This window comes from Gymnodraco acuticeps, unplaced genomic scaffold, assembly GCF_902827175.1.
Source record: "Gymnodraco acuticeps unplaced genomic scaffold, fGymAcu1.1, whole genome shotgun sequence".
Lineage (NCBI taxonomy): Eukaryota > Metazoa > Chordata > Actinopteri > Perciformes > Bathydraconidae > Gymnodraco > Gymnodraco acuticeps.
The window spans coordinates 3,611,303-3,625,001 of NW_022990125.1; the positions used below are offsets into that span (position 1 = coordinate 3,611,303).

Sequence of the window (13,699 nt, forward strand, 5' to 3'; positions counted from 1 at the left end):
TTAGGAGTGCAGGCCCTTCCTTCCTGCAGCATTCAGACTGTTCAACCACCACAGCACCTGGTAGACCCCTACTTCAAAATACACTGTAATATCATTGTTGAGGAATACCACTCCTGTAAATACAAAAACTAAATACCACTTCGCAATATACACATATTTACGCAGTTTTTTTACAATATAAATATAATTTATACTGTACAATTTGTCAATGTTAACAGCTGTTGGCAACAACTCCATTTATGTGCATGAAGCATGAGGATGATTGCCATCTTTTTTATTCTTTAACACTACAAAGTAAACAAACTGTAATCATGGAACTCCAAACTGTGGCTCTAAACCAGAATCATCTGTGAAACTTTGGCTGAAACAAGATCACAACTCTTTTATAGGAACAGAGCCGAAAATAGGTCACTTCAAACTAAAGTTACTGAATATGCTTCTACTGAAGCGTTCACTTAGTTTCGCTCTGAAACATCCAGTTTCACATCAATACGCTCTATCTACACAGGGGTGTCAAACTCAAGGGTTAACACTAACCCTAACCCTATCAAAGCTTGATATGCTTCAAGTTATACGTATGTGTCCAAACCACCATGGTTTGGACCAATCAGGTTGGCATTGGTGTTTGTTAAAAACGCCAATTGCAGCTCTTTCCAAGATTAGCCTAAATGCTGCAATAGAATCAGTTATATGCGGCTGCCAAGTCTTTTTTTAAAGTGCCTGGCCTGTTCAGTTTCCAATGACTTGATTTTTCAGATGGCTCTTTGTAACAAACCATCTGGCCCCCCATGTTATCACCTGTTAAACCCCAAGGTCCCCCTCGGCGGGTACTTTTTTTTTTTCTTACCCAACACTGTCTCAGAGGATCTTAATATTTAAGAACCTATTAATGTGTTATACCAGATTAACGGGAATAATCTCAGCTAACTGACGATACAAACCCTTTTTACCAAAACAAAACACAAGTGTCATAAGAAGCATCGAAATGACCCCTGAGCGAAAAATGCTAACGCACTTTGGCACAGAACTCAAGATAAAATATACCCTTATTACTTATCGTAGCTGCACATACAAGATATCCGATTAAAGCTGAGGTTCCACAGAATATTTAGGTATAGTATCATCACTGAGTGATCCAAACTCGCGACAGGGGAAGCAAACACAGACATCACAACACGTACCTTTACGTAGCTTTTACGGGAGATCGTCTCACCTTAGCTATCAATCTGATCAAAAGACGTGTTCAATGGCATTAAAACGAGAAAAAACGCGGCTGAATCGGTTAATCCATAGGTTGATAATGTTTCTGTGGAATCATTTTTTTTATAATCCATAATTCCATTTTTATGAAAAATCGGAGAGTAAAAGTTAGCTGCTAATGGTAGCTACCAGAGTTATCGCAGCTTCCGGTTTTGGCTATACGTCAGTCAGTCTCACACACACACATTACCAAATAAGGAGTATGTGGCAGTTCCCCTCGATTCCATTGGCTCTGACGGTTAAAAAGAGATGTCAATCAGTAAAATCGAGCAAGGGGGGCCAGAGATAGGTCAAATCCACCCAAATGACCCCAGAAGTGTTTTTTTGTTGCTAAATCTCTCTAAAAAGGTCACATTTCACTTGTTTTGCATCAATCTTGATACAGGGTACTTATTATATGTTGTAGTTTGGATTCCTAAAGCTTTTAGTCTACCATCCCATCATTCAAGGGTGGTTTTCACTATAAGTAATTTTTTCTTTTTGGACGGACACAATAATTTACATTTTTTTACTGTGTTCAATCTGAATTGACTTTAAAATAAAAACATCTATATTGATTCTGATACTTCTACATCCAACTCACAGGTGTAACCTTGCTTTGAGAAAAAAGATTATTAATTTAACCCTTTTAGAAGGGAGGAAATGGTAATTTGTTCTGGGAATGTCATTTTCGAGCCTGAGACCTGAAAAACAGGCTCGGGCTTAACATTATCCATGTCCTTATTACACCACCTGTATAGTGGTGATCCCAGCATTTGATACTAAACTGCTAAAGAGCTTCTGCCAGGCAGAGCAACTTTGAAATTATTGCTTGGTTTTCAGGTAACTTTAGGATGTGCAATTTAATCTCTCCTTAGTATTTACAATGCGAACCTCTAGTGGTTAGGAAGGTTTGTATTTTGTAGCTCACGTTCTCACTGTTTTCCACACAAATTATTCAATATGCTGGGCCACTATGACAATAAACAACTCCTTTGTTCTTTGAAACAAGCATAACAGAGGCTATTTGAACTTTGAGCCATTTCTCTGGCATTTAATTTCACTTCCCCATGAACACAGTGGATGCATTGACCAAAACCATGAACTCACACTGGCCTTTAAATGTGGCAAAAAATATTAAGCACAGTAAAAATCCCAATGAGCATGTTAAAAAGTCAAATTATAAGTGGTAAACATAATCACCACCCAGTTTGCAAATAAATAATTGTACATAATGAGAACTCCAAGATGTACTGCTTCTGTTCAAAACATGTTTTCCCCCCTTTATAACCTGCAGATACTTAGCCACATTAGTATTCATTCGGGGTCCTGTTTCTGTCCACTTGGTGAACAAATGGCCAACATTCATCCTCTATTTATTTTGTTTTCGTTTTTGGTGGAGACCACACTTTATAAATGGATGCCATCATATTAATGTAGAATCTGTAGTGTCACATGTTATAGGTTTAAGATACAAGGAATTGTATTGAGTTCTTAGCTGCTAAATAGTCTGAAATAAACAGTGGAAATATCATTTTACTCATTTTGAGTAATCTCTGATGACTACAATATTTGAAAACGCTTTAAAAACAGTGAGAGAAAACCAAAACATTAAAGTTGCTGGACAAAGTTTGTGGTTCCTATAGTTTGTAACCACTCCTTTAATAAATGGATATAGTTTTTTGCCTAAGCAGTGGGAATAGACAATAACTGGTAATAAATCAAAACAAATTAATGGTCAAAACATCCTGTCCAACAAGTTTATCCACACATGCCTCAAAATGTCCTCAGTTGCATCACTCTACAAAACCCACGCCTCTGGCAGGAAAAAATATCTCCTTTTCCTCAACAACTCCCACACTGTTAGATTGTATTCAGTATTTGGATGCATGCTCACACATGCAAAAACACCCACACAGACAAGCATAAGTGGTGCTTACTGAATGCATCTAATAAAAAATGCCCAAACCGCACTGTCACCACTTTGAAATCAAATGTGGGATTATAACTGAAGAGACAAGATAAAGACATATTAAGATAAAGTTTGGTTATCTTGGTTTACAGTTTACCATCCACTTCCTTCCACTTCAATTCAACTGTATCCCTCTCTTCAGATGTGCTTATAGGACAGATAACAACAACTAAATCTGTACTAGCAAGCCTCAGGCTAGTATTAGATATATATATTGAATAATCATTTTATTTTATTTTAACAATAATCCTGGCAGGGCATTTCAAGACAAACAGAATTTAACCGACTATCATGTTGCATGACATACAACGACATACAACAAAGAATAAAAAAATAAAAAACAGGACAGGTCACCTCTGGACAACTTTTCGCATAGGGCCCCAATTTGGCCAATTCAGCATGCATGTACTGTACTTTAAATGTGAAGGTCTTTTTCCCTGCTAGAGGACATGTTAAAGGGAAACACAGGAATGTTTGCAGTTTGTTGGATTGCAAAAAAAGTCATATTGAAAATATACAGTATTTGCTGATTTATGCTTGTGCTTATTAATGGATTGTCTAACTATAACGCATGTCTGGGTTGCATGAAGTATGGAAGGTATTTCTCATGGAATACAAATGAACTGATAAAGGTCTGCCTCAGGGCAGCATCTGAAAAGACACGTTGGAAAATTCTGGCAAGAAACAAAAGAGAGAGGAGTGTAGAGGAAATGGTTGCCAACTTTCTCCCGTTTCCCGTCATCGATCACACTTTCACTTTCGCCACAGACTTGTATAAATACACCTGTAGCTCTCCTCCTCACAGCAACACCTCTGCACTCCTGAAGAGACTCCCTGAAGAACCAACCTGAGCTCAGACCTGCGAAGAAACAGAGACATGGCCTCTCGAATTGCACTTCTCCTCTTGCTGGGTGTCATCTGCGTTGGGTTTGCATCAGGTAAGACACATTCTTTGCATTAGCAGTAAAATAGATTCGTATTTCAGAATGCTTTGACAGTGACTGTAAGGAGCATGTTTGTTCACCGGCTGTACTCTCCTGCAACTTAGGTTCAATCGATAAAGCCCCAGGTCTATGGACACTTTCCTTTAATTTGCACATGTGCTCTCCTGATGAATTTGTTTCTCTGTGTTCTTCCAGCCCAGATTGCCCAAGACTGCTGTATCAAGGTTGCTGAGAAGCGTTTGCCGCTCCAAATCCTCCAAAGCTACACCATTCAGGATGCTGGACAAGGATGCTCCATCAGCGCTACTGTGTATGTAAAATATTTGTATGCATTTAGTGGCAAAATCAAGTCATTTGATGAGATGCTCTGTGATTTTACAGGAGCTGGTTTCTCCTATTTTGTGTGTTTTTTTCAGCGTTCTGTTTAGTGTTCTCACCTCTGTGTCTCTCATCTGCTTTTCCAGGTTTGTTTCAAAAGTTGGAAAAACCCTCTGCGTCCCCCATCCCAACGATAAAGCCTGGGTGAAGAGTTACATTAGACAGCTGAATCAGAAACATCAAAGACATCACTAATCAGGTACATTCTATATTCTCTCGCTGAACTTTAAACATAATGATTGCACCTCTGTGAAGGCCTATTGCACCTTTTTTTACAAAGAGTTTGATTTGAAATTCTTTCTTTCTGCAGGTGTAGAGAGGAGTGGACTGTGGGAAAAGGCTGCTGACAAACGAAAAGGGCCGACTCTTAACTGAGGGCAGAAGACGGCAGAATCCTCTCCATTTGGCTTCAGTCTCGTACTTTAGTAGATCAAACCGTTTGAGAAGATCTTATCTTTAATATCTTTGAGGAATCATCCCCTCATCATGCCAGTGAATCCAGTAGCTACATGTACAGTTCTTGATATTTGTCCTCTCATTTGTGGTGAATGCGGTCTAAATACATTTGTGAATGAATGTTTTTCATTTATTTTTTATTATCTATTGAGTGAAATGTACAATTGTTCGTTTTGTTTCAACCATAAGACTGTACGGTGCCTGAGGATAATGTCCCTAAATTATGTTTGTCAAGATGTGTTTATATTTTATAATAAGTTGGATTTAAAGTGTATTTTAGTATGACCATGTATAAAATGTAGATTTATGTTTCAAAAAAGTTTCTCAATAAATGTTGATATATTGTAACTTTTAGTGGATTTCTTTCTCTAACACACATCACCTAACTGCATCCACTAGAGTTAATATAACAATTATTAAAATAGACAAACATTTATATAAGCAATGTGTTAATTACTTCAAATGTTTGTCATGATGCTGGTCGTTAAGCAGGGATGAGATCAATTTCTTTACCCAGATGGCCTGGGTTCAACTAAGGCGTGTATTTATACTTCATCCAATCCAATCCGTTTTATTTCTATAGCACATTTAAAAACAACAGAGTTGAACAAAATGCTCTACATCAACAAGTGTATAAAAACATAGCATAAATACATAAAAAACAGACAGGACATGAAACAAATGTAAAACACGAGACATTGAAACCAGATCAAAAGCCACAGACTGAGAAACTCTCATACATGACGTACAAACAATACAAAACACTAGTAAGATCAAAACCCAAATGTAAAAGCACAAATGTCACCTGGCCTGTAAATGCAAGGGAAAATAAGTGGGTTTTTAAAGGAGATTTAAAAACAGGCGGAGTTGGAGCAAGTCTAACCTGGACGGCCCGTCCACACGGCGGCGTGCGTTGAAGCTTCAACGCTTCTGCCCATTCACTTTGAATGGGGTGACGTCACGTTTCGCCGAACTGCATTGTGGGAGCGAAGCGTAGAGTTGCTCGAGTTGCTCGCGACGAAAGTTGAGCAATGTTCAACTTTTGAAGCTATGGGACAAGAGAATCCAGCACAGGCGGGGCATTGGGGCCACCACTGGGTCCAAATATTATCACATCTGTCTTTTTTTCATTGCATTTTAAAAAGTTCAAGGCCATCCAGGCTCTGATGTCCTGCAGACAGTCAGACAGACGTTGCTGAGGGTTTGGGTCATTTATTTTCAGGGGCATGTAGATTTGCGAGTCATCTGGATAAAAATGAAATGAGACGCCATATTTTTTAAGGATAGCGCCCAGGGGGAGCAGGTACAGGGAAAATAAAATCGGCCCAAGAATTGAGCCTTGGGGTACCCCGTACAGGAGAGGAGCAGAGGAGGAAGTAAAATCATCAAGATTTACATTAAAACTTCTTTCAGACGGATACGACTTAAACCAGTCTAGAGCAGTACCACTGATTCCCACAAAATGCTGCAGGCGAGAAATGAGAATACTGTGATCTACAGTGTCAAAGGCAGCTGTAAGGTGTAAAAGTACAAGACCTTATATCATCTAACTGCATCCACTAGAGTTAATCCAATAAATATTAAAATAGACAAACATTTCCATAAGCAATGTGTTAAGAACTTCAAATATTTGTCATGATGCTGGTCGTTAAGGAGGGATGAGATCAATTTCTTTACCCAGATGGCCTGGGTTCAACTAAGGCGTGTATTTATACTTCTATGTCTCAGTACTGGTACGCTTCAATGACATTAACATATACCAAAGACTGGACGAGATCTTATCAACAGAGAGAAAGGTGTTGAGCTATAGCTGTATACATAAATGACTGGATGTCACATCAGCAACTATTAGTGAAGCATGAATAAAGCATGTCAAGCTCTGCCTGAACCAGGATACTCTGCAACTTCTACAGGTGCACCATAAAGAGTATCCTGACCTTCTACAGGTGCACCATAGAGAGTATCCTGACCTTCTACAGGTGCACCATAGAGAGGATCCTGACCTTATACAGGTGCACCATAGAGAGCATCCTGACCTTCTACAGGTGCACCATAGAGAGGATCCTTACCTTCTACAGGTGCACCATAGAGAGTATCCTGACCTTCTACAGGTGCACCATAGAGAGGATCCTGACCTTCTACAGGTGCACCATAGAGAGCATCCTGACCTTCTACAGGTGCACCATAGAGAGTATCCTGACCTTCTACAGGTGCACCATAGAGAGGATCCTGACCTTCTACCGGTGCACCATAGAGAGCATCCTGACCTTCTACAGGTGCACCATAGAGAGCATCCTGACCTTCTACAGGTGATTGGAAAATAGTGACTCCAGACATTTTGCAATACTCTTGAGCCTACAGTATAATCATCAGCTGAATCCATTGTGTTGTTTAGGGTTTGGCCTGGATAGTTTCCATCATGGAGGATAAAATAATTACTCAATTATCATATCATGCATGTCAGACTTTGAAATCGACCTTATTTTGGCGGTTGGGGAAAGAGCTCATCCATTGTTGCTCATTCCAAGAAATAATAGTCTGCCTTAAGTTTCTATTTCTCACTTCCTATGTATATAGAAAATCAATAAAACCGTTAGGCTACAGCATATTTTTTATTTTATTTTACTGGGCTACTAGATCTAGCCAAGTAAATATATTTTAACCATATTTTACTTTAAGTTGACATAGTTTCGATTTTTTTCATCAACATGAATCTAAACAGGGTAAAAGGTGAACATTTATTTGACTTAAACAATGGTTTGAATGTTGTGTATTGTATGTGGGTTAGCAACATTTGACCAATCACAAACAGGAACAAGTCTAGCCTACTGACAGCGCAGCGTCATACTAAATATAATTTATACTGTACAATTTGTCAATGTTAACAGCTGTTGGCAACAATTCAATGTATGTGCACGAAGCATGAGTGTCAGGGATGAGCGAAGCAGGCAGGACCCAAACGCAGATTTCTCAGAAAAAACAACTTTATTTTTTTATCACAAAACTAGGGCCAACAGGGTGGGTGGAGGGGGTCTGGAGGACGGGCTTGGGCTGACAGCCCAGGGGCACAGCGGAGGACCCGGAAGGGTTCTCGGGCGGACGGCCCGGGGGAAAGGCAGAGATCAAGGATGGGGTTTCGGGTGGACGGCCCGGGGGCAAGGCAGAGTTCAAAAAGGGGGACTCGGGCGGGCGGCCGGGGGCAAGGCAGAGTTCAAGGATGGGGTCTCGGGCGGACGGCCCGGGGGCAAGGCAGAGTTCAAGGATGGGGTCCCGGGCGGACGGCCGGGTGCAAGGCAGAGTTCAAGGATGGGGTCTCGGGCGGACGGCCCGGGGGCAAGGCAGAGTTCAAGGTGGGACGAAGGCCACAACGGGCGAACTCAGGGGGCCGAGCATGAGGGCGAAGGCAGCGGCAGGAAGAGTCAGGGGGCCGGGCTCGAGGGCGAAGACCGCGGCTCTCAGGGGGCCAGGGTTCGAGGGCGAAGACTGCGGCTCTCAGGGGGCCGGGCTCGAGGGCGAAGACCAGACAGCTCCGGAGGCCGGGCAGGAAAGTGCTGACGGGACAGCTTCGGAGACCGGGCAGGACCCGGTGTCGGCCGGACAGGAACCGGAGCCGGTGGGACAGGCTTCGGCAGGATCCCCCACGGAAGAGGACCAGGAGTTGGCAGGAACCCCGGCGAGACAGGTGACGGCGGGACCTCCAACGGAACAAGCCTTGGGGTTGGAAGGACCCCCGGCAGAAGAGTCGGCGGCTGGACTCCCAACGGGACAGGACACAGGGTTGGCAGGACCCCCGGCAGGAGAGTAGTCGGCGGGACCCCCAACGGGACAGGACATGGAGATGGCAGGAACCCCAGTGGAACCTCCAACGGCACAGGACATAGGGTTGGCAGGTCCCCCGGCAGAAGAGTCGTCGGCGGGACCCCCAACGGGACAGGACACAGGGTTGGCAGGACCCCCGGCAGGAAAGTAGTCGGCGGGACCTCCAACGGCACAGGACATAGGGTTGGCAGGACCCCTGGCAGAAGAGTAGTCGGCGGGACCCCCAACGGGACAGGGCACAGGGTTGGCAGGAGAGTAGTCGGCGGGACCTCCAACGGAACAAGACACAGGGTTGGCAGGACCCCTGGCAGAAGAGTAGTCGACGGGACCCCCAACGGGACAGGACATGGAGCTGGCAGGAACCCCAGCGGAACCTCCAACGGCACAGGACATAGCGTTGGCAGGATCCCCGGCAGAAGAGTAGTCGGCGGGACCCTCAATGGGACAGGACACAGGGTTGGCAGGACCCCCGGCAGGAGAGTAGTCGGCGGGACCTCCAACGGAACAAGACACAGGGTTGGCAGGACCCCCGGCAGGAGAGTAGTTGACGGGACCCCCAACGGGACAGGACATGGAGCTGGCAGGAACACCAGCGGAACCTCCAACGGCACAGGACATAGGGTTGGCAGGACCCCCGGCAGAAGAGTCGTCGGCGGGACCCCCAACGGGACAGGACACAGGGTTGGCAGGACCCCCGGCAGGAGAGTAGTCGGCGGGACCCCCAACGGGACAGGATACAGGGTTGGCAGGACCCCCGGCAGGAGAGTAGTCGGCGGGACCTCCAACGGCACAGGACATAGGGTTGGCAGGACCTCCAGCGGAACCTCCAACGGCACAGGTTATAGGATTGGCACACCCCCGGCAGAGGAGTAGTCGGCGGGGCCTCCAACGGCACAGGACATAGGGTTGGCAAGACCCCCGGCAGAGGAGTAGTCGGCGGGGCCTCCAACGGGACAGGACATGGAGTTGACAGGACCCCCAGCGGAACCTCCAACGGACCAGGACATTGGGTAGGGACTTGAGACGTGACTCGAGAGGAGACTCGAGAGTGGACTCGATAGGGGACACGAGAGGGGAACCAAAGGGGAACTAGAGAGGGGACTCGAGGAGGGATTAGAGAAGGGACTAAAGGAGGGACTAGAGGAGGGACTAGAGGAGGGACTCGAGAAGGGAACTTGAGAGGTGACTTGAGAGGGAACTCGAGAGGGAACTTGAAAGGAGGCTTGAGAGGTGACTTGAGAGGAGACTCGAGGGGAGACTCGAGAGGGAACTTGAGAGGGGACTCGAGAGGGAGCTGGAGATGTGGCTTAAGAGAGGACTTGAGAAGGAACTTGAGAGGAGACTTGAGACGGTCGGTTCGCCAACAGAACACGGGGGGCTGGAGTCGGCCGGTACGCCGACAGGACACGGGGAACTGGCGTCGGCCGGAGAGGGGGCTGGAGTCAAAACCATGACTGCTGGGGCCAGGACTGAGGCTGGAACCATGGCTGCTGGGGCCTGTACTGGAGCCGGAACCATGGCTGCTGGGGCCAGAACTGGGGCTGGAACAATGGCTGCTGGGGCCAGAACGGGGGCCGGAATGGCTGCTGGGGCCTGTACTGAAGCCGGAACCATGGCTGCTGAGGCCAGAACTGGGGCTGAAACCGTGGCTGCTGGGGCCAGAACTGGGGCCGGAACCATAGCTGCTGGGGCCAGAACTGGGGCTGGAAGCATGGCTGCTGGGGCCTGTACTGGAGCCCAAAGCATGGCTTCTGGGGCTAGGGCTGCTAGCTTGGACCTGCAACTCCTTCTCTTAAGAGCCTTTTGGAAGCTCCGTGGACCTCCAAAAGCCAGACGAGTTCTAGAGAATGGCTCCTGGACAGGAGCAGGAACTGGGGAAGAAGCAGAGGCGGACTCCAGACGGAACACACCGAGGCGTACGGCGCCAGGTTGGGAGTTGGGAGGCAGGGTGCTAGCATGCCTGGGGCTAGCAGGCCGGGAATCACACACCGAGAGGAAGTCCAAAGTCCAGCCAGGTAAGAATTTCACTAAACCTGGCTTCTCCATAGCCATCTGGTGTGCCTCAGCCAGAGCAGCCTCTCGCTGCTGAACTCCAGACGCTCCCCTCCACTTATCAGAGCAGCCAGCCAAAGAAAAAGAAAAACTGAGTAATTCCAACTCAAAAGGATCTGCTGGGCCCATCCTTGGTGAGTTCCTTCTGTCAGGGATGAGCGAAGAAGTGCAGATTTCTCAGAAAAAACACCTTTATTCCAAGGCACCAAACCAAAATGAATGAAATGAAATGAAACCAAACGGAACTCTTCCCCGTGAACAACGTCAAACTACAACAAGGAACTTACAAAGACTAACAGAAAACACAGAACCTAAATGCACACAGGACTAATCAAACAAACAAGAGACAGGTGAGGAGGGAGGAGAAAACACAGGGGCATCAGGTGAACACAATCGGGTAATCAGGGAGGGAAAACAGACAGAAAGCAACAGGCAAGACAGAAGGTGAACACTTTTCAAAATAAAACAGGAAACCAAAGACAGAAAAAGACAAGACAAAACACAACACAGACAGATCGTGACAATGAGGATAATTGCCATCATTTTCATTCTTTAATACTACAAAGTAAACAAACTGTAATCATGGAACTCCAAACTGTGGCTCTAAGCCAGTCATCTACCAGAATCATCTGTGAAACTTTGGCTGAAACAAGATCACAACTCTTTTATAGGAACAGAGCCGAAAATTGGTCACTTCAAACTAAAGTTACTGAATATGCTTCGACTGAAGCGTTCACTTAGTTTCGCTCTGAAACATCCAGTTTCACATCAATACGCTCCATCTACACAGGGGTGTCAAACTCAATTTCATCGCGGGCCACATTAGCATTATGGTTGCACAGTTACAGTTATGGTGGTAACTATATAAATATATATATATAAAATAGTGTATTATATTACATTATTGCCTCTGAATTGGATTATTATCGGATAGGATAATAACTTAGTAATTAACTACATCTGAAAGCAGAAGTCTAGGGCAAATCATTGCAAGTCTCTTCAGTGTGCATGTCACAAAACGAGATGCATTGTGGGACATGTCGTTTATGGGCAACCTGCTTCTGTAAAGTGGCATGTAACCGTATAATAAATGTATTATATTCTTTGCAAGCTCTTTCGGGGCCACATAAAATGAAGTCGCGGGCCATATTTGGCCCCCGGGCCTTGAGTTTGACACCCCTGATCTACAATGAACCGACAAATCACATCACTTGGCAATATACACATATTTACGCTGTATGACTTAAGCGACGCCGCATCTTAGCTCCGAAGCTCTTGCCTCTAGACCGACAATTTTTTGGAGCTGGAAGTTGTTGTAGCAGACGTCATTCTTTGGCGGGGGCTCTAAGGCCCCCCTCTGCCTCTGCGCGTCCTTTTGTGAATGGGTCAGATTAACAGAGGAAGAATTCACAGCAACCATTGGTAAGGTTATAACAAATATGCTGATTTAATGGCAAAAGATACAATAACACAACATCACGAAGTAATCCGGATTACCCCGGCTCTTGTTCTTCCCGCCGGGAGATCTAACTTACTTGTCTTGTCAGCCGGAGGAAGAGAGAGCGAACACACGAACACAAACAGGAGGTATAGAGGTACCACGGGGAGGAGTCGGATGAGATTCTCCTCCCACAGAGCCCATCCTGCAGCATTCCAGAAACTCCGGTTGTGTCTAAAGAATATTCCCTTGCTCACAAAGATAACACAAAGATTTCATCTCTCATATCTCCAACTTCTGGTTACACAGACTGCTTATTATTAATACAAAGTAATTAAACACACACATCTACTATTCAAGAGATGTAGACTTCCCTGACATGTTGGAGATCTTATCAAGAAGGTCCCTTCCCCCACCTAGCCTCCTGTCCTGCATAACTGCACCCCCTCCACAGAGTAATAAAACCTGTTTACGCCAACCACCCCACAATGTTTGGAGCAATTTTAGTCCTCACATTTATGAAAGAATAAAACAGAGAAATCAATATAAAACACAAACACCAGTATAATTGAGCAGTTATTATACAGCCTTATGGCTCCTGCAATGCATACACACACACATTCTTCAGACTTCCCTCTCTGCTCCCCTCCCCCATCATTTCTAGTCTCCTGTCATGTCAAACCTGCTCCTTATTTCCCACAGAGTAATTTAAGCACATTTAAGCCAACTTCTTCACAATGTTGTGGCAATTTAGTCCCCACTTTAAGAAAGAATCAAACAGAGAAGTCAATAAAACACAAGTACAGGTATCGTTTTGAGCAGTAATCTCATCTAGCTGCTGCAAAAGACACACTTCTTCCCCAAACATCTTTAATGCACACACATCTTTATCATTAACAGACGTTGATTGTTCTTGTAGCCTAAAGGCTTCTGTGAACTTCCCTTCACCTCGGAGTCTGCTTTACTGGACTGAATACATTTATTGATAATTCAGAAGGACTATTGTCTCTCTTAACTGTGTGACTCAATTCTCAAGGCTTTTTATGGGTCTGCCTGTCATGCATCATTAACTACAAGAATGTAACTGCATTAAATCTGATGAAAATCCCCCTTTGGCTTCCCCTGTTATTTGCACAGACTATTGATAATTAACAGAGAAACTCAAGGGGCCTCCCTCAATATCTGGAAATTGCAACAAGACTTTCTACCATTCAAACGTAACACACTTCTTATATATCAGGTGATATAATCTTCAATTCTCCACAAAGTGAACCGGATTCCGGAGCTAAGAGGCGGCGCCTCTGCGGTGTGAACAGGAAAAACCGGTACCTTTCAGGCTCCAGCTCCGAGCCGGAGCTGAAAACGCGTTGGTGTGAAAGGGGCATAACTCCCCTTTTGTGT

At 44.9% G+C, this 13,699-nt stretch overlaps 1 protein-coding gene across 1 annotated transcript; it reads left to right on the forward strand.

The window, feature by feature from the left end:
* The first annotated feature begins 3,971 nt into the window (after window positions 1-3,971).
* Window positions 3,972-5,337, forward strand: LOC117546460 (C-C motif chemokine 21-like). The gene is made up of 4 exons (XM_034216701.1): window positions 3,972-4,149; window positions 4,351-4,465; window positions 4,620-4,732; window positions 4,844-5,337. The coding sequence occupies exons 1-3, from the start codon at window positions 4,089-4,091 to the stop codon at window positions 4,726-4,728; spliced, it is 285 nt and encodes a 94-aa protein (XP_034072592.1). The 5' UTR covers window positions 3,972-4,088; the 3' UTR covers window positions 4,729-4,732; window positions 4,844-5,337.
* The last annotated feature ends 8,362 nt before the right edge of the window (window positions 5,338-13,699 follow it).